This window comes from Hyperolius riggenbachi, chromosome 7 (genome assembly GCF_040937935.1).
Source record: "Hyperolius riggenbachi isolate aHypRig1 chromosome 7, aHypRig1.pri, whole genome shotgun sequence".
Lineage (NCBI taxonomy): Eukaryota > Metazoa > Chordata > Amphibia > Anura > Hyperoliidae > Hyperolius > Hyperolius riggenbachi.
The window spans coordinates 142061612-142083062 of record NC_090652.1 but is presented as its reverse complement, the minus strand read 5'-3'; the positions used below and the strand labels follow the sequence as shown (position 1 = coordinate 142083062).

At 41.4% G+C, this 21451-nt stretch overlaps 1 protein-coding gene and 1 long non-coding RNA gene across 5 annotated transcripts in view; one reads left to right on the top strand and one right to left on the bottom strand.

The window, feature by feature from the left end:
* The window catches only part of SNX29 (sorting nexin 29), an 875170-nt gene that overhangs the window by 56174 nt on the left and 797545 nt on the right, over positions 1-21451 (bottom strand). Inside the window, exon 21 of one of the 4 annotated variants that reach the window (XM_068244703.1) lies at positions 6359-6472. The exons of 2 other annotated variants lie outside the window; for them this stretch is intronic. In XM_068244703.1, coding sequence (XP_068100804.1) covers positions 6403-6472 — 70 coding nt within the window. In that variant the 3' untranslated portion in view covers positions 6359-6402. Of the gene's footprint in view, positions 1-6358; positions 6473-15094; positions 15184-21451 lie in introns of those variants that run through there. One more of the 4 variants, XM_068244704.1, reaches the window with a different exon arrangement.
* Positions 3081-21451, top strand: part of LOC137524627 (uncharacterized) — an 84426-nt gene continuing 66055 nt past the window's right edge. Inside the window, exons 1-2 of the long non-coding RNA XR_011022744.1 lie at positions 3081-3145; positions 4084-4201. This is a non-coding gene — a long non-coding RNA (uncharacterized lncRNA). The remainder of the gene's footprint in view (positions 3146-4083; positions 4202-21451) is intronic.

Sequence of the window (21451 nt, the reverse complement as noted above, 5' to 3'; positions counted from 1 at the left end):
GGGCACTACCTACCTATACTGGGGCACTACCTATCCATACTGGGACTATACTAGCTATACTGGGGTAACTATACTAACCATACTGGGGCAACTAAACTCCCTATACTGGGGCAACTATGCTAGCTATGCAGCCGCACCCCAGCCCCCCCCCCCCCATAGCCTGCTACACACGGCACTGTCCACTAGGTCGCGCAAACACCCGCGCGCCCCCCGCCGTTCCCCGGAGAAAAATATGGTCAGAAAGTGTTCCCCGGGCCGGAAAAGGTTGGGAACCACTGGTTTAGTGTAACGTAGTTAGGAAGAAGGTACCTGATTGACTTCAGCAGGGAGTCTAATCACGAGCTTGTAACGCAACATGAAGATTGGCATGGCTAGGATATGATGAATGTATCTATCTGTATTCCTGTTTCCTGAATAAATAACGTAAACATTGAAGAAGCCTGAGAAAGTCTATCTCCTGTTTGCTGTGTGGAGAGTCAAGTGATCTCACAGTCTGGGAGACGGTGGTGTCGAAGCAAGGTGATATAAGAACAGTTTATAACACTGAGTTTTGCTTGTTTCGCGATATGTAAGGAATTTACACAAAGATCTGATGTTGTATAGAAAAAAATGTAGATCATCAACTATATAGTAAAAAAAAAAAGCATAGAGGTTAAGTATCAGAAGGTAAAGAAAAACAGAAATAGCAAAAAAAGACAGGTTCTCAGCATCAAAGTATCAGAAAAGTAGAAAGTCTGATGACTCTTGAAATATGAAAGTCTGATGACTCTTGAAATATAGCTCTGTTTTTAAGGTAATGCATCAAAAGTGGAGAAGTATATAAAGTTCAAGAAGAAAAACGGGCAACTACAAATAACAAAGAACAATCTAAAGTATTTTTAAAGTGCAATAAGGAAGGAAAAAAAAACCAATGTGAACTAAACCAAAATAATAAAAAAAAAAGCGTACGTGCAGTTTAATAAAGTACTTTGGAACCTTGAAAAGTCCTTGCCACATACAGACATAAAAAGAGGGAATACAAGGCCAATTACTGTTACCTCTCGAGTGCCGTCGTTTCATATACAATTGCAGAACATCTAACATGTAGCTGTTGTCTCATTACTGAAAAATAAAAGTTCTCTGCATGAGATCACCCCTTCTTTTTAAGGTAATAAAAAAAGATTGCGGTTACAAAGGTAATTCGAATGATCGGACTCCCGCAGTAACAAAAGAATGAATCACTGGCCAGGATTTCTATATTAAACTAGAGATTGCATGTCAGCTTTCTATCACAAGGTTGGAATGGCCTAAAACTTAGCCATTACTGTAAGTGCTATTTTGGAGAACACTTTTCTAACCTATGTCATTTTACTACCGTCTCGAATGGGAAGAAAAAAATATTTTGTTCTCTCTGTCTCTCTGTCATTGTGGATTTTTCATCAAGCAAAACTATAGTGATTGTCAAAATGTGGGATTTCAGCTGAGATAAAAAATGAATACATGAATACAAATATTGCATAAGCAAAAAAATAGTTGCACTTACTAAAATAAAATAAAAAAATCACAAGAGGCAAAACTAATCAATGTGGGCTGCTATTTCATTTTATATTCTTCATTTATCTACATTTATTGTGCTACCTATAATGCAACAATATTGGTGATGACAGTCTAGTGGTAATTTAAATTTATAAAAGATGCTTTGGCGGTATAAATTTATTCCAATCAAATACCCATGTGTTGCCCTTATATCGCTTCTCTAATGCTTCCTGAAGTATAATATTGAATGATGGGCTTCATATTATATTGGATAACTGGTTGCTATTCTAGAAGTACAAGGTCTCCTGGGAATGGGGAACATAGCTGCAGTTCAGATCTAAATTCATTTGCTTTACAGTGAAATAAGGAAAACAGGCAACTTAGGCCTCATTGTCATGTTTGCACTGCAAGCAACACAGGTGGCCATCGCAATGCACAGTACTACGTTGCTCCACGATTTTTCCTGATTTGGTTGTGATGTCATTCATTAAAATTAATGGAAATGTGCTGCAAATGCAAAAAAATGCATGCAACCACATGCTAAGATTCTGCATATAAGGGGACATCAGATAGTGCAGTCTATGCACTTTTGATGTCTCTGTGGATCCCATCACATTGCTGAGAACGTGGCTGAAATCCCACGAGTGGAAATGAGGTCTTAAAAATACAACAATTAAATGTTAAACAGAAGAGTTGTTTAACTTGCACCACAGTAGCTCTTGGCACAAGACTTTCAGGCTACTTACACACCAGGACGTTGCGTTTAGGGGACGTTATAGGGCACATAACGTGCCCCTAACGCAACGCCTGGTGGTGTTGGAGCAGGACGCTACCAAGAGCCGCGTTACAAGCAGCTCTTGGTGCGCCTGCTCTGTCGGAGGCGCTGCGGAGACCTTGTAAGCGGAGCTCTCCGCATCACGTGGTCCTGCCAGCCAATCAGCGGCCGCTCCAAAGAGTAAACACTGCAAGTGCAGTGAATATAAAGTAGCCACGTGCCTGGCTACGTAGCGGCCTCTCCCCGCCTCCTCTCCTAAAAAAAACAAAAAAAAATCCACCCGTACTGAGCATGTGCAAACAGTCTAACGCGGCTCAGCCGCGTATAAAGTACTGCATGCAGTACGTTGATCTTGACCTGAAGTGTTACTGTGTAACACAACGTGGGCACTGTGAACAGCCCATTGATTTATCATTGCTGTGCGGTGGGGGTGCGTTACAGGCTGCTCTAACGTGTGCCTGTAACGTCCCACTGTGAAACCAGCCTCAAAGCCCAGTAATTTCTCATTTTCCTATTAGATAAGCACTGCTGAGTAAGGCTTAGGCCATTTTTCCATGAGCAGCTGAAGGTGGTGGATTCACCGTCTGTCTAAGGCTCCCATCCACCCTAGTTAGCGCGGGGTACAGTCACTGCACAGTACTCAGATGTGACATGGGACTTTTTTTTGCTGCCGGGTAACTCCGCCTCATGACATGCAGTGTGGCTAAATGCTGTCATTTGGCTGCATATAATAGCAGCCAAACGGCGCTTGTGGCCAGCAACCGGGCAGTTGAACTGCTCAAGCAGTTCAGCCATCCATGAAAAGTTTGTATTATCAGCAAGTTAGCAGACAACAGTTAATGTATATGACATGAGGTTAGTAAGCTTATCAAACAAATTATTTCCTGCTTTCCTGGGGGATTATCCAGACTTGTATGATGATTAAATTGATGATCAACCAAAACAGTTGTCATAAATAGGTTGCATTTGAAAGTAAATACTATACCCCAAATTGCAGTCTGTGTTAAAGGACATCTGAGGTGAAAAAAACATTATGAGATAAACAATTGTATCTCTATCCTCCATCTCCTTAAAATTACTTTTTTAGTTATCCTACAGTTTTATTTTATATTTAAATCTAAGTCTAAAGATTTTACTTTGTCATGGCCTCTTCTCAATGACACATTCATTGAAGTATGCCAGAGCTAAACTCTATGAACTATTGCCCCTTTTTTTTATCTCTTTCCTGCTCTCAGAAGCCATTTTCTGCCAGGAAAGTGTTTAATGACTGTAATTCCTTATCAGTGAGGGCTAGGCTATAGTCCGACCCGGTCGCGACTCAGACAGAAACTGTGACTTTCATACCTGATTTTTAAAGAGAAACTTTAACCTAGAATTGAACTTTATCCCAATCAGTAGCTGATACCCCTTTTTACATGAGAAATATAATGCTTTTCACAAACAGACCATCAGGGGGCACTGTATGACTGATTTTGAGCTGAAACCCCTCCCACAAGAAGCTCTGAGTACCGCGGTACTCTGGGCAAACTGCCACAATGTAACAATGTTCACAGACAGGAATTAGCTGTTTACAGCTGTCTCTAACAGCCAAAACAGCTAGGAGCAGCTACATAACCTGCCCACAGTAAATATGTCACCATGTAATAAATGTCAGAATGTAAATCGGGGAGAGGAAAGATTTTACAATGAGCAAACACTGACTAAATCATTTATACATAATTATGGTAAAAAATGAAGCACTTTTTTTTACTACATTATTTTCACTGGAGTTCCTCTTTAACTCTTTCAAGCAGGGGTGAGTTGCTATGCAACAAAACGAGTAGGATGGAGCTATGGAGCAACGTACTGGGAGCGTGCGACATCACCAAGTGCGGTAACGCTGTCTTGCACATGGAGACAATCTGGGTATTGGTGAGTGGAGCAGCTGTACTTTTTTTCTCTATTAGAGACGCGGATGCCTGGTTTATTGCTTATGCACGGACATAACTAGCAGCAGTATCTGCATAAGTGAAGGCTGCTAAACATTAGTTTTTGAGCTGTATACTTAGACGTGCTGTATCAGCAAGCATTCAATACATTTTGCACTGAGAGTATGAGAGGTTTTGCCCTAACTTGTTTTTACTTTGCTTTTTAATCACGTTTTATTAAAGTCAAATATATTTTTACGCGATTAAGGCGTCCTTTGCTTCTTTCTAAAGCCTGGAGTTGCTATCCATTGGCACGACACCAGCAAGCCGGATCTGCCAAAGAGACTGTGGGATGGCCAATACCCCAAACTCAACTATGGGCCCGGTCAGGCCGCAAAATCTGGTGAGTCTGGCTATAAAGGGGGGGGGGGGGGGGGGGGTTGCGTCTGACCACCTACCTGTTGCGTGCATATTTGAATATAATTACTACTGGGAATACTCCTGGACTATACAATTTAATGGATTCAACACACATTTTGCATGCAGCGCTGTTTTATTAGTTTATGTATTGAACTGTAATCTTAAGCTAGTAACACAGCTAGCCGGAAAGCGCTCTGCATGAAGCACTATATAATTATTGTCCGGTTTATGAACATTAGGCTAATATTGTGAGAGCTGAGTTATTGTAATTTAAAAAGAACATAGCCTAGTTATTTGTGTGCTTGGTACTGTACATACAGATGTCTATCTCATCATGTCATCTCGGAAGTTTTTTAAGAGAAAGAGGTGATTTGTGCATTTTAGTCACTCAGACTCTATGTCCCATATACTGAGAAGCACCAAAAGACAGCACCTCTTTGTTTGTGCCGTCCCAGAAATCATGGAAAGGTGCCTTCAACTATGAGAGCAACTTCCTTCTTTGCCACAACTAGAGAAGAATTGCAGTTTTTTTTCCTAGTTGGTGCAAAGTTAGGGGGAATTTGTATGAAGCATGAAACTGGATCAAAATCAGGTGTGTCTGCATTTTGATTGGTCCCATTTCAATCTGCTTACAAATTGATACCAGATTAGCATCAATTTAGAAGAAATTGGCCCCTCAGGTGGGCAATCTATAAATTGGGAGACCACCATATAGTGTGAAAGAAGCCATAGAGAAACATCTACACTGGACTGCACATCAGTTGTCCTTTCAGTTAAAACTGACAGCAACATATTACCCTTGTATTCCTATGACCCTAGAAGCAGTAGCACAATTGGGGGAAAGAGGCGCCCTGGCTGGATAAAAGCATCTAAAAACAGCTTAAAAACAACAAATAATATGAGGTAGCTTACCTCAATGATGAAATCTCTGTAATTAAACAAAAGAGGCTCAGAGGCTCCCTTTGCCATACGGACTTTCTTCATTTGGCCTGAGGAGGCGGGCTCAAACCCGCGAAACGCGTTGCCTGTGCTAAATAAAAAAATCTTTTGTTTAATTACAGAGATTTCGTCATTGAGGTAAGCTACCTCATATTTGTCGTTTTTAAGCTGTTTTTAGACGCTTTTATCCAATCAGGGCGCCTCTTTCCCCCAATTGTGCTTAGTATACCCCCGTACTTATCTTGTCCAAGGGGTGGTGACAGACCACTGGTGGTGTGCACCAAGGTGGACACCTGTCCCCTTCTTTTCCTAAGAGAGTAACCGCATCCAGGTCCCAGTGAGGACCACCCAGAGTAGAGTCGGGTTCATTGTCTCCACCTGCTTCCTGTGGTCAGTTGCCCCATGCAACCCTCCTTTGTGAGTAGTATTTTTATTTCATTATTTCTCTTCTGATTCACCAACATATTGCACTACTGGGCTCCCGCTCGTGTCTCCTTCTTTTCAGGCTGCTGATACACCCCGACCACAGTTCCTAGAAGCAGTAGGTTTGCATTACATTGTTATGCTTCCCTTACTACAGTTGCTGATTAAAAAAAATGTAGCGTATATCATACAGTCGTTATAATCCTTGAAAAACTCCATTGGCCTGGCTGCCACATTGATCTTTTGGATTCATTAGCGCATTAGTCATAGCTGGCACAAGCATGCAGCAACTAAAAGTCAGACTTGAGTTCGAGCACCTGATTTGGATATCGGTTCTAGATCAGCGAGTCACAGTACTGGCAGCAAAACAGCACTACAACAGTCAGGCAAATGGAATTGTAAGGCATAAAGATGGCAGCCGCTCTATTCCTCTCCATTAAGGCTTCTCTTGAAGACATCACAGAAGTAGACTTCCCTTGTAGAAGAATCTTTCCTGCAGATAATCGACAAACATTCAGCACTTTTACAGCTCCGATTATAGCAGAAAAATCTCATCACATCCTTTAGGCTGTCATTTTAAAGCCAGTCGCACCTTGTCTCCGCATAAAAATCTCTCTGACAGTGTTTCATTTTTTCCAATAATTACTTTCCACTAGTGTTTCATAACCTTTCCCAGATGCCCCTAATTTTCAGTTCTAAGATTTTGTTCCCAGAGTTCTCCCTGATTTATATTACTGATCACAGAGGAAAGAAAAACTTTCCGTCTTAAATTATTCAAGTTCTTAACTGTGCTCCCCGAATGACATTTAAAATGCACAAGTTTATTAATTACCATTTTGAAAAGATGCCATAAATGGGCAGATGTTCCCCTGAGACCATATGATAGGCAACAAGCTGAAAAACAGCTGCTCAGCAGCAACATGGCCTTAGAATTTATTTTAGCAATTTGACAACTTTGACGCATATATGTATTGTTACAGCTGTTGCTTGCTATGCTATTTATGTGCTAAAAACATTCTCCTTTTAAAAGTTTATAGCGTCATTGCCATGTAGGTGGTTTAAATTTAGAGCTATTAGGATGTGTATTTAAAATGCACAATCATTTTATATCCAATTACCATTCTAATCAGAGCAGCGTGTTTCAGCACGATTCGATGTAGATGTGTATTGTTAATTTTCAATGTCAGGTACCTTAAGATTAGCATAATGTCACTGTAGTGTTAAGAGTTAAAGTACACCTGCCACTTTCTTTACCCACAACAAATGAACAAAGATTTACACTACATACTGTATACCTACTGCATATTACTGGCATGTGAGTGAGGGCGTGAGATGTAGTTGTACGGAAGGGGGTGGGGTTCATAGAAAGGGAATAAGTGGTGAAAAAGTATGGGAGGTGTTTGTAGAGTAGGACCCAGAGGGAATAAAGGAGAGGAGGAAGGAATAGGGGATAAGTGGAAGATGGGGGGCACTCAGCTTTAGAATATCCGAGTGCTATTCAGCTCTAGCAGCAAGGGATCATTTGGGTCCAGTGGCAATCAAAAATGGGCTCTCAGCTATGGTACGGGCAAGTGCTGGAAGGAAGGGGGGTAACTTTGGGTGCTGGGGTTTGGTTTGTCTCCAACCTTCATGTTAGAGTTGTGGCCACTGTGCTATACCATGGCCGAGCACCTGGGTTGGTATTAGTTAGCGCTAGGTGTAGGTAGAGGGGAGGTTAGTGTTAGGCATAGTGTGAGGTTTAGGTTACAGAGAGGGACAGTAGAATATCACTACGATTACTGATATTCTACTATCAGGAAAATCTGGTGCCCATGTTGCCAGGTGTCCCTTTGAAATGTACACAGACTTTCTGCTTCCCGGATTAAGTGTTTACAGCTGTGATGCTTCATTACGCCTCCTGCCTTCAGGTTTTTATTTAGGAGAGCTCAAACAGGATTTTTTTTACAGACTATTTGATAAAGATACTATTTAATAAGTTTCAGGCCAATAGAATTTGGTCATGTCATATATATTTTTGAATGTACCAAAGGATCAGTTCTGTAAACTATGGAAAAGTTGGAGTACCCTGCACACACATTACCAGTGGATACCGCAGCTCAATGCATGCCCCATTTAACAAATAAGTGTGAGGATAACAAGTATGAACCAGTGTGTTATGACAAAGCCACACTTCTTATGTGCTGCAGATAGCTGACCTTGTGAAGCTTTACATGGTGCTGAATATATACAGTTCTGTGGAAAGCCAGGAAAGAAAATGAGCATGGTGTCCACCTTATGGTTATACCAAAAGTTGAGGTGTGGCCTTGAAAAAGGGGTAAAATAACCTTTCCCTCCCTCCCAGAGCAACAACACTACTGCTCGTGGTCATAGCAGCTCTTCAGGAAAACCCCCTGATCCAGTAGAGTGCTCGGTATTAGAAGCAAGGGTTTTTAGTCCTATCTCCTAAGCAGAATAGTTACCATCTTCCTCATCAGTCATTATTGGTGTATGGCTCCTTTCTTGTTGATTGCAGCCTTCTGCTTGCGTTGATTGCAGCACTGCTCCTCTCTTGGCTGATAGAAAGCTTCCACTTGCATTACTTGCAGTCTTCTATCTTGTTTGAAGAGCCTCTGAAAGTGGGCCATCCTCTTGAGTTCTTCTGCTCAAATAACTTCCTGCCATCAGCTCAGCCTCTATTTGTAGACTTGTCAAGGGGTTTGTAGCACAATAGCCAAGGCAGGAATTTTTTATAAGTGCTTATTCAAATACCTTGTTCATAGCTGATGGAACAAGGCATGCCAGCCAGATCAAGCCGCAACAAGCACTAGCTGAAGCTAAAAAAACAGCCACAGCTGAAAACAGGAAGTTAGGAGGAAGGTCTTGAAATGAACAGACATCCTCCAGAGGCTCTTCATGCAAGATTTCTATCAGACTAAAAAGGGAGAAGGTTCTATCAATTAGTATGGAGCCAGACTGTAATTAAGAAGAGCAGAAGGCTGCCATCAAAAAAGATGGCAGGCTGCAATCAAGGCAAGACACGGGTTCTAGATAAGAAGCCTGAACACTTTATGCAATTTACAGATAATAAAATATTATAATACCCTGTGAATCCCTAGAAACTGCTGACTTACAAAATTTCCATAACCTTTACACTAAAGATATTTACAGATGGGATGCGGAGAACAGGGATGGACTGCAAGATTACCAACGATAGGATCATTAAACAAAGAAGGATGCAGGGAGAAGTTCCATAGATTTTAGCAGGGAGATCATTTAAAGATCTGTACACACGGAACAAATTGATCCAATTTGATCGGTCATGCCTGTTTTTTTAAAATGCACGAGCAATGTCAAGTATTGATGGTCTGTAAGCATCATTTATGGCTTTTCTTGAAAAGATAATTAAACAATGTCGGTTGGAACGATCGTTCATCTGTCATTTTGACAGATGAAATCTTGCCGAAGGTATTGGACCTTAACATTTACACTTGGGACAAATGTTTAAGGGGTTTGAGAAGACCCCATACACATTAACCAGGGGTGCTAATATGAACGTTTCAATTCTGGGGTGATGAGATAGCACTACAAACCCTCATGCTCCTATTACCAAGCACTACACCAAACAAGGGTGCTTGACAAAGAGCTCCTGTGCTCACCAGTAATAGGGAAATAAGGAATAATGAGTAGTGGCTGCAAAGTTTCGATGAATGACTTGGTAATTCACAAACTGTTCATTTATGTCTTATAATAAATTTGACACAAAACTTTACTCATGGTTTTTATTTTGTTTTAATTTGTAGAGGAAGTTGAGGCAACAAAATCCTTAAAAAAACAAACAAAAAGCTAAAAATAGGCATTAATGACACCAAAGCGATTTGCTGATCAGCTTCTAGAAACAAACAGATGCAGCTAGCATTTGGAGAAATGTGCTATCCATCTGTTTTACTGACCAGCAGGAGTGCAGCTTAGGAAGTAGTGGCCACTGCTGGTGGGAAGCCAGGACTGCGGTAAAAAGGCACAACATGTCATACAAGCAACAAACAGAGGAAGCAGAAAGAAGGATTTAGACTAATGTTGCCATTTTGGTTTGGATGCAGCCATAATCTTGATAAGGATAGCAGGTTATATCAGTAGTTTCAGAAAGATAATCACCCAACATTACTTTGGTAAGAAAATTACATTTTAAAGTGGATCTGAGATAAACTTTTACTCATTGCATAATTGTGTTCCTTTCATATAGTTTATAGGACATTCCTCAAGCCAAATACTTTTTCTGTTTTGTTTTAATACCCTAGTTCCCTATAAACTAAACAAGCCTCACCCACAGCTTCTCCAGTGCCTTGGCACAGGTAGCAAGAGCTTATGGGGGCTCAGTCTGGGCAGGAAGAGGAGAAGGTTACTAGCCAGAGATTTCAGCGGCAGAGGGGAGTAGGGAGGAGGAGAGCGGAGTGAATTTGTCACAGGCTGAGCGCTGGAGATGCTATCAGTTTGCCTGTGTGTAATGTGACAAACAGAAAATGGCTGCCCTCATTGTATCACAGGGTATAAATAATCATAAACTGTTGGAGCTGTTTGCAGCTAGATTTGCTGTGTAAACTATCTAAACTTTAGGTTAAGACATATAGATAACGTTACTTGTTATAGTTCATTTTTCATCTCGGATCCGCTTTAACTGAAGTTTACTTAAAGCGTATATAAAAGAACACAGATCAGTAAGGAAAAAAAATTCAAATTTGTTTAGTATGTATCACAAGTATGGATCTTCTCTAGAGATGGCCCGAACCTCCGATTTTCGGTTCGCGAACCTCCTGCCAAAGTTCGGTTTGCACGAACTTTCGCGAACCGCAATAGACTTCAATGGGGAGGCGAACTTTGAAAACTAGAAAAATTTATGCTGGCCACAAAAGTGATGCAAAAGATGTTTCAAAGGGTCTAACACCTGGAGGGGGGCATGGCGGAGTGGGATAGACGCCAAAAGTCACGGGGAAAAATCTGGATTGTACGCAAAGCAGAGTTTTAAGGGCAGAAATCACATTGAATGCTAAATTGCAGGCCTAAAGTGCTTTAAAGAGAAACTCCAACCAAGAATTGAACTTTATCCCAATCAGTAGCTGATACCCCCTTTTACATGAGAAATAGAATGCTTTTCACAAACAGACCATCAGGGGGCGCTGTGTGACTGATTTTGTGCTGAAACCCCTCCCACGAGAAGCTCTGAGTACCGCGGTACTCCGGGCAAACTGCCACAATGTAACAATGTTCACAGACAGGAAATGGCTGTTTACAGCTGTCTATAACAGCCAGAACAGCTAGAAACAGCTACATAACCTGCCCACAGTAACAATGTCACCATGTAATACATGTATGAATGTGAATCTTGGAGAGGAAAGATTTTACAATGAGCAAACACTGACTAAATCATTTGTACATAATAATTGTAAAAATGAAGCACTTTATTACATTATTTTCACTGGAGTTCCTCTTTAAAGCATCTTGCATGTGTATACAACAATCAGGGAGTGGAATTAGAGTACTGCTTCACAGTGACACACCAAACTCACTGTATAACGCACCGCAAACAGCTGTTTGCGTAGTGATGGCCGTGCTGGACTGGTGCGCACCATGGTAAGATTGCTCTTCCTCACTCAGTGATGTCAGGTAATGTCTGACTGCCTTATCAACTTTCGACAGTTCTTTCTCTACCATTGTTAAAGCTTACATTTATTTTTTTAAATACTAGTTCTGCTTGCTGTTCAGTACCTGCAACGAGAATCTTCTATGGAGGGCAAGTCTGCCATTGCGAGTGACCACGGGTAATGGCAGGGTAATCCTGATTCGATTCTGGTCCGGAGTGTGAGCCTAAGAAACGGCTACCACCACCACACATCCAAGGAAGGCAGCAGGCACGCTGTGGGCAAAGGAGCAGGAACGGCTACCACACATCCAAGGAAGGCAGCAGGCATGGCATGCACGTCCTGAGGTAGTGACCAAAAATAACAACACAGACAGGTAGCGGACAGGCACAGTGACACTGCGTGCGCTCAACTCACGTAGGTAGTTGGGTGCACTGTGAACAACAAGTAGGTAGGTATATGCAGTAATGGGTATTACAATGTGCACCTGTCACACACAGACAGGTAACGGACAGGCACAGTGACACTGCGTGCGCTCAGCTCACGTAGGTAGGTGGGTGCACTGTGAACAACAGGTAGGTAGGTATATGCAGTACTGGGTATTACAATGTGCAGCTGCCTATCACACCCACAGGTAGTCACTGAATGTGCTGGGCCTGGCTGGCAGTGGCACACACAGTATGAATTAGCAAGGCTGTCTATGGGAGATACACACACACACACATACACACACACACAAATAGATCACAAGAACAAGATTAGCTCTCAAAAGAGCTGTTGTGGGGTGCTTTTTTTAGCAATAAGATTCAGCAAGGAGCAAGCTAAGAAGCCTACAAGAGCCTAACTAATCTTTCCCTATGAGAGTCTGCTCTGTCTGCAGCAGCTGTCCCTTCTCTACTTATTGCAGGCACACGAGTGAGTATAATGGCCGGCGGTGCCTGCCTTTTATAAAGGTGGGAGTGGCTCCAGGAGGGAGTGTAGCCTGATTGGCTACAATGTGCCTGCTGACTGTGATGTAGAGGGTAAAAGTTGACCTTCTGGAAAAGTTTGCGGTTCTCTGTGATCGCGAACCACAGAAGTTCGCCGGGAACCGTTCGGGCCATCTCTAATCTTCTCTCGAATACTATTTTTTTCCATAAGTGGATAGCTTCCCATTTGCAGAGATACTTCTCTTACCTTGGTACACAAATATTTTCCTTTTCTCTATTTCAGTCACTCCGGGTATTGTTAATGGATGTGTTTATCCAATGACGTCCAACCAGCAGATTACTGCCATCATTTAGAATGCAAATTATAAGCATAGACAATGATGGTATCTCATTATCTAGTGCCCCAAGCTGTTGGAAGTGATTGTGGCCTTGCATGAGCAGTGGGGAAGGAAGCCTCGGACACAAGCTTATGTACTGCAGGGAGCTTTAGAAGCTTCAGGGTCACGCTGAGTCATAGGCTGCAACTTGTGTCTCTCAACATCACAGAAATGTGTAAAAAATACAGTTTCATGTTTCCAGCATGCATACAGAGAAAAAAATATCATCTTCTACCTTCCTGTTCAGTTATTTTTCTAGAAATGGCTGCATAATGTTGCTAGACAGTCATTCCAGTGGATAATGTATTTATAGTGTATAAGAGACATACAGCATCAGTTATGCAGACACATGCACATCTGGTTGATCAGCAGGACGCAGTTAAACCACCAAAGGCTCTTTTATAAGTCACACACACAAAAGCTCCATCATATTATATGGCCAGTGGATTCTACCCTGTTTGGGGGAGACTGCGCCATAAAGAAAATGATAATTCACAGAATAGCTTTCCAGCATTTTTATCCTCATCCTGGAGTTTTCTATAACAGTAGAACCTATATTCTCAATAATTCACAGTAAGTCAATTATTTATAGAGTCTTGTATAGCCTATATTCACAATACTTCACAGTAAGTCAATTATTTATAGAGTCTTGAACACTGATCATCCATGGATCAATCCCAGCATTCCAAGAAAGCCGTCTTATCAGTGTGGCTGGGAATGGCTAAAGGGCAAGAAGCTGAAGAATGACCTAACAATACACTCTACTGAGTAGTGTTAGTGTTCAAATTTGGCATACCTAATTTGCAACACCCAAATACTCCCAAATGCCACACTTCAGCACCATTTCAGTTCTGAAAAAGCAGACAGGGTCAGGGGGAGTTCAGTGCTTGCACTTCACAGCATGTTTCAAATGACTTTGATATTTACTCCTTCCAAAGCTGGAAGGGATAAGCATGTTATACGCGACGTGAAGCGCAAGTACTGAAATGGTGCTGAAGTGTGGGAGCATTCCAGTGTTCTGGAGTTTTCAGGTGTCCTGAATGCAAACACCAACACTACTGATGAGATCAGGTTACGTCTCAAATCTGTAAACTTCTGCACCCCACACTAGGAATGGTCAATGAGATGCAAATAATTTTGAATTGATGCAGCATTATGCTAATTTTGTATGCAAATGTATGCAGCTTGAAAATGAACTCAGATCCTGCTGAGGTAAAATTTGATTGGTCTCTTTTCATGCTGCATAAATGTGCATAATCCTGCATCAACTGGAAACTATTTGCATCTCATTGACCATCACTACCCCACACCTTCTTTCCTGGAGGATTCGGCTAACCTGATGGTGTGATTCCCGAAATACACAGGGTAGATAATTGGATAGCTCTAAATCACAAAACTACCTATGTCACAGGATCAACAATTTCAGGTCAAACTTACTATTATCATTTTCTATGCAATGCGGTGAATCTGCTTATCTTAGAGCCCAATCTACACAATACGATTCTTTGTACGATTAGATTACGATTCTATTTACGACCCGATTAAATCCGACATGTCCGATCGGGATTCCTGTCAATTTGATTTGCCATTGCAAATCAATGGCAAATCGAATTGAATCGAATCCCAATCGGACATGGCGGATTTAATCGGATCGTAAATAGAATCGTAATTGAATCGTACAAACAATCGTATCATGTAGATGGGGCTTTAGGCTTGCTGATTAGACTGGCTCACAGTGGCATACGGAACAAATTACTAACTGAACACAACAGGCAGAAAATGTTTAACCCAAATGATTAACTTTTTATCCACTTACTTGCTTTAGAGATCATTGTCTGTATTTGGTCCTCTCTAATACACTAAATAATTATAGAGAAACAGTAATGGAAATGTTTAGACTGGATAAAAAGCAATGTTTAAAAAAAGTCCATCCATCTATGCTTAATATAAAAAAAGGATAGATGTAAGGCATTGCCGCTTGCAGCACTGGCGGGGGTAGTAAACAGTTAAAATTACAGTTACGGCAAACCCACTCATACATCATTTTCAAAATATTTTCCTTGAGTTTTAACACTAGATAGTTTCGCTCAAGCTTGATTCCATGCAAAGTAATTATTTAATTGTCCACAAAAGTGTCATTTTACACTGAAGATATAAATCTCTCTAGAGCTGACGACATAGAGGTGAGGATGTCAGAGCTGTTATGGAAAATTCACAGTCTGCTAGGAGGTGAGGATGAGAGTTGTAGAGAATCTAATGAGCAGTTGATGGGTCCCAGGAGGACAGCTGTAAAAAGAGTGATAGAGGTGATTTACTGTGGATTGTCTCAAGTACTATAAATGGAAAGTAAAAGGAAATGGTTATGAGGGAGTTTCACAAGAACTAGACCTTCACGTCAGAAGACTTTTTCGATTTGTGTATATGTTACGGCCAGAACCCGAAGTCTGGCCACTTCGGGTTCTGGCCAGTCAAAACAAGGAGTGGCCGCCTCACTGCAGCCAATTCCCGAAATGAATTAATTTCTAGTGCGGCATAAATGATTTTTAGGAATTAACGATGAATAAATGAAATAATTCCTGCAGCCAATGTGAAAGATTAAGCCGTCTTCTCATCTCTGGCTCCTCCCCCACCATTCTCCTTTTCAACTCTGGCTGCCGGGGACACGCCCCCCCCCCCCCCCCCCCCCCGAGTCATTCGTCGCGGCAGGGAAGCAGAGCGGGAAGGCTGCAGAGCTTCTGCCATCACCCACTCTGCAGAAGAACGAATTTGATCCCTGCTTCCCTGCCACGAAGAACGACTCTGGGGGAATGAGAGTGTCCCGGCTGCCAGAGCTGAATAGGAGGAGCCAGAGCCAAAGGGCCAGGTTTGCTGCCGAAATAACACTGGCTTCATTTCTCACATTGCCTGTGGGGAGTGGCCCATATGCAATTGACTTTTTCTCCTGTGTTATCTCCTAGAAGATAATTTTCTTTTTTAAAGATTCTTTTGTTTTGAAAAGGTAATTTTTCATATGATACAAATAGACAAAGAAGATAACATATCTTGCTATGCATGGCACAGAGTCAAGGAACAGGCAATATGAGAACAAGGTGATATAACAGAAAAATGCTCTATGACAACGTATACCTTATAATAAAATTGAACCACAAACCATCAAATAACTAAAATAGAACTGCGTAGTCATTTAATAGTCCTTATAGAAGGCCAAGTCTCTCCATTAAGTGTAAAGATGAATAATGAGGCAGCCCCGAGCCCATAGGGATCACACATCAGTGGCTGCCTCTAGTTAGCATCCAAATAGAGAACACAAAGAGCAATAGATAATAGCCCTGCTTCGATAACCATATTTGAGGCAAATATTGTGGAATGTAAGGTTCCTAGTCTCAAGTTTAACCAGGCATGACTAACATTTAAAGATAAATATAAAACAGGAATGAAGTCTGAGAAGAGTAGAGGTAAAATAAAATAAAGAGAAAGAATGAAGAGAGGAGAAAGTGAAAGAAGGGCAAAAGAGTGTACAGGATCCAGGGGACAGCAACACTACCAGGAGCTGTCTCCAAAACGTCAGGGGCAGGTATATGATGTTATGACAGCATATAGATTGCGCTAGAAGTAATCCAATTAAAATATATATTAAAACACATATAGTGCACTACAATGAGGGTCACAATGGACTGGCTGGTACAGTTGATCACATACAGATTAAATTAACTTCAATCATCTTAAATATATTCTGAAATAGTTGTGTATCGATAACTAATAGGCTTCTATGAGACACTTAATCAAACTGAATACATCGATAATTGATTGATAACTTGTTTGCAATTCATAAAATAATGTTCTCTGTTTAGTGATAATTGGGTGTTGTGCTTCTTTAAACGCACTAAAGCGTTATTGCACTGAATTTGATATGATGATGCACAGAGGCGCCAATAGTATAAAATGCACTAAAAAGTTTAAAATGTTCGGGTGGCGGTGGTGGACCAGCCAACCAAAAGCAGACATGATGCTGTCAATTGAAGTCAGAGATAATTTATTCACATACTCCGAAACAAACTGCGACACGTTTCACGGGCAAAATCCCGCTTCTTCAGGCATTAAATAAGAGGAGTATCACACTACAAATGACAGAGATAGAGACCATATTAGGGAGCTGTAAATGTACACTTGTAAAACAATGGGGTATTAATGAAGTGGTAATGTATGGGGGGTGTGCGGTATGTAATTTAATGGTTGGTGTGTAGGAGATATGGCGGTAGTGGACTGTTAGTAACATAGTATTGGATAGGCTAAAATTAAGGATAAAGTAGCTATAACCTGAGGACAGGGGATGGGGGGGAAGGGGGGCAATGTGCTGGGGGTGATATGAAAGGCAAGAGGTGTCTATGGAAAGGTAGTACTGATGGAGAGGAGGTGAGGAGGGAAAAGGAAGCGCAGGTTTTTTTTAATTTTTTTTTATTTTTTCATAGAATGATCCACATACGAATAGGTATAGAGCATATGGGGGACACTATATTCCAGTAGAATGTGTTAAGATAGATGTCACTTACCAGCTCTAGGTCCAGATAAGGCTCGGCACCTCTGTGCTCGTATGCCCGCTCTGGACCTTTCAATAGCTGGAAATAGTGTAGCTGATCCGGCTACGAGGCCGTGACTGGAGTGGGTGGGCGTGGTGGCCGGCTGGGCTAATTGACCTATGAGGCTGGCGAAGGGGTGGGGACCAGATTGCTAAAGTGCATGGCGGCAGCAGATGGGGGAGTGTCTAGTGGAGGGGACGGGGCGGTGCGCTGATAGCGTCATAAGTCTTATGGCTATTGCGCATGCGTACAGCCTGATCGGTGCCACGTATGTTAGGAGGCAATAGGGAGTGATGGGTGTTATTTGCGCATGCGTATGAGGCTAAGGCGGCCATATTTGGTGAGGGAAAGGAGTATATATGAATCTGGGATAGCAATATCCCAGATCGGAGGAAAATATACGTATTTGGGTTCTATTGGGAGTGTGGACAGGGGAAGGACGGGGTGATTCATGATTTAAAGACACTGTGGAGTTGTAAAGTATTAAACCGGCACGAATGCACATTGTAGTTGAGCTTAAGCGCTGTTTTAGTAAGAGGCTGCCATCTAGTAAACGCTTTGAGTCCAACAGGAGAAAGGCGCTATACAAATACTGCTATGCTATATTAGTGTCTATGTTTGGGATATATCATAATAGTGCCCCAAAATAGATGGCAGAAATAGAGATACTTATATGAGGTAGTTTCTGTGTGTTAGCAGTTGGTTCTGGGTAGTATACAACATACAAGCTATACACTAACATAAAGCAAATCATTAGTGAAAGACATAATGATCAAAATGAGAAATAAAATTCAGAGATAAAAATAAAATAAAAATAAAATAGGACAGAGTAAAAATAAAATAAGATCAAATCAACTGAATCAATATTCATGGTATAAAAGTTAATAAATATTGATGTGCATATAATATGGTATATGGTCATATATAAACAATAAGTATGAAGTGTAAAAGGCATAACGTCAATGATAATGTTATCATAAAATAATCAAAAATCAGAAAAAATAATTGAAAAATTAATTGATTAAAAAATTACATATTCATATAATAATAAAAGTAAAAACTGATAAAACGAGAGCGTAAGATTAAAAAGAGAAACGGTAATTATTTTTGGGGAGTGGAACTAATAGATTTTCTCCAGTACTTCATTGAGCCCGTCTGGAGTCAGCGTTTTAAGGATTTGTATCCAGTACATTTCTCTTTTTTTGAGGGAGTCAAAAGAGTCTGACTGGTGGTGTGGGATAGCTTCGACGAATGTGATACGAAATAGTGCGGGGTTACTGTTGTGGTGTGTGGAAAAGTGACTTGACACACTGTGTAGGGGGTATTTCTTTATTATATTTCTTTTATGTTGTCCAATTCTACTTCTAGCTAGTTGGGTAGTTCTGCCCACATACTGTAGCTGGCACGGACAGGAGATGACGTAGATTATGTATTTTGAACCGCAGTTGATTGCGTTTTTGATGTTATATGTTGTATTAGTGACTGAGGAAGATATAGTAGGCGTATTTAGGACGAATTGGCATGCTAAGCATCTATGATGGTGACATGGGGCACTCCCTGGAGTCAGGGTGTTGAGAGGATGTGTGGAGACTGATGGTGGCTGGCGTAGTCTGCTGGGGGCCAGCAGGCTACGTAGATTGGGAGCGCGTCTATAGGTGATGGCCGGTTTAGTGGGTAAGGTGGGTCGTAGGTGGGGGTCTTGGAGAAGGATCTCCCATCTTTTGTTAAAGATATTACGGATGGATAGGTGTTGGTAACTGAATTTTGTAATGAAACAAGGTACGTCTTTGGTTTCAGTATCAGGAGGTATTGTTGGTGGGTTGTAGATTTTGGCTTTACGGTGTGCGTCCTGTAGGAGTTTTTTGGGGTATTTGCGATCCGTAAATTTGGTTGTCAAGACTTTGGATTGGATGTTGTATTGTTGGCTATCTGTACAGTTACGGTAGATCCTTTTATACTGGCTATACAGGGTATTTTTGGTCCAGGGGCGGTGATGGAAGCTGTGATAGTGAATATAATTATTGGCGTCAACGCGTTTGAAAAAGGTTTTGGTTTTAATGTGTTGTTGGTCTGTATATAGGACTAGGTCCAGGAATTCAATTGCGGTGGGATCGTGGTGGGAGGTGAATTGGAGACCTGCAGGGTTGGTGTTGAGGTAGTCAAGAAAGGAGGGGATTGAGTCGGGGGTGCCTTTCCATATAAATATCAGGTCGTCAATATATCTTTTGTAAAAAATAATGTTATTGGAAAAAGGGTTGTCCGGGTGCATTTTGGTGTGTTCTAGAAATCCCATGGCTAAATTAGCATAGGAGGGGGAGAACGAGCTCCCCATGGAAACTCCGCTGACTTGGTGATAGGTGGATTCTTGGAATGTAAAGATGTTATTGTTAAGGATGAATTCGGTGCATTGTATCAGAAATGCTTGTTGCGTAAGTGGCATGGAGGTATTGGATTTGAGGTAATGTTGTAGAGCTGTAAGTCCAAAGACATGTGGTATATTTGTATAAAGGGATGTGACATCACAGGTGAGCCAAATGTAATCATCTTGCCAGAGTGTGGATTGTAGAAATTGGATGAGATGCTGTGAGTCTTTGAGGAATGATGGTAGGGCTTGGACGTGGGGTTGCAAGTGTGTGTCAATAAAACGGGACAAATTACTGGTAACGGAGTCGATTCCGGAAATGATGGGTCTGCCTGGAGGTTTGTGGATGTTCTTGTGAATTTTGGGGAGATAATAGAAGAAGGGAGTTTTTGGATGATGATTAATAATAAAATTTCTCTCATTTTTGGTGATAATGTTATTGAGTAATGCGTCGTCGATGAAGTTTTTGAAGTTTTTATTAATTTCCGGTGTGGGGTCTGTGTTGAGTAGTTTGTAATGTTTGGGGTTGTTGAGCAGTCGGAGGGATTCGTCAAGGTAGTCGGCCCTATCAAGGATGACTATCCCCCCTCCCTTGTCGGCTGAATTTGATGATAAAACACAGCAAATCCTCCTATGACAATAGAAAGGTGCTTGGTAATCTGCTTATTTGAAAGCACTGCTGCGTTATTGCACAAGCTTCATAAATAAATATTGCACATACTTCATTAGTATTAAAAGGATCAAATCTTCCTATGGCAACGGAAAGGTGCTTAGACTGAAATCCAATCATATATGCTGTCATTATATTAATTGAGGAATTGGGATATCCTTCATTAGATTTGCGGCTAATGAATTGGCGCATTACTTTATTTTATTCATCTTAGGTATATGATGTTGTTGGTCTATGTAACTAGGCGGATATGAGGGAACGGAAGCGGGGGGACTCTTTAAATTCAAACCATCCATACCAAGTTTTCCAGAATTGCTCATGTCCATCTTGAATAGTAGAGGTGAGATCCTCCATTTTTTGGACCTGGTCAATTTCCCGGAGCCACTCCTGAATTGAAGGGGCTTCCGTGGATTTCCAGTGTCTGGCAATGAGGATTTTAGCAGCGTCTATCAAGTGCCTTGTGAGAGTCTTTTTGTACCTCCTGATGGGCCATGTGTTATGGTGCAACAAGGAGAAGGCAGGAGAGTCGGGAGGTAAGAAGTCTGTCATAATATGCATTAATTCCCTCACATCCGCCCAGAAATGAGTAAGGCCTGAGCAAGACCAAAATATGTGTAGAAGATTTCCCACCCCAGTCCCACATCTCCAGCAAGTACCCAAAGATCCGGGAAACATTGTTTGGAGTCTGGAGGGTGTTAAGTACCATCGGGTAAAAATGTTGTATCCCGCCTCCTGATTTCTCGAAGAAATTGACAATTTTTGTGAAAAAAAATCAAAATTTTATTCCATTGTTTATCACTAAACTGTTCTCCAAGGTCCGCCTCCCATTTAGATCTAAGTGCACCAGCCGGAGACTCAGGGGAGTTCAGTTCAGAAGTGAGTACATTAGTGATATCATGCCCTTAATCGCCCCCTTACCTAGACATGTGTGTTCGAATGAAGTGA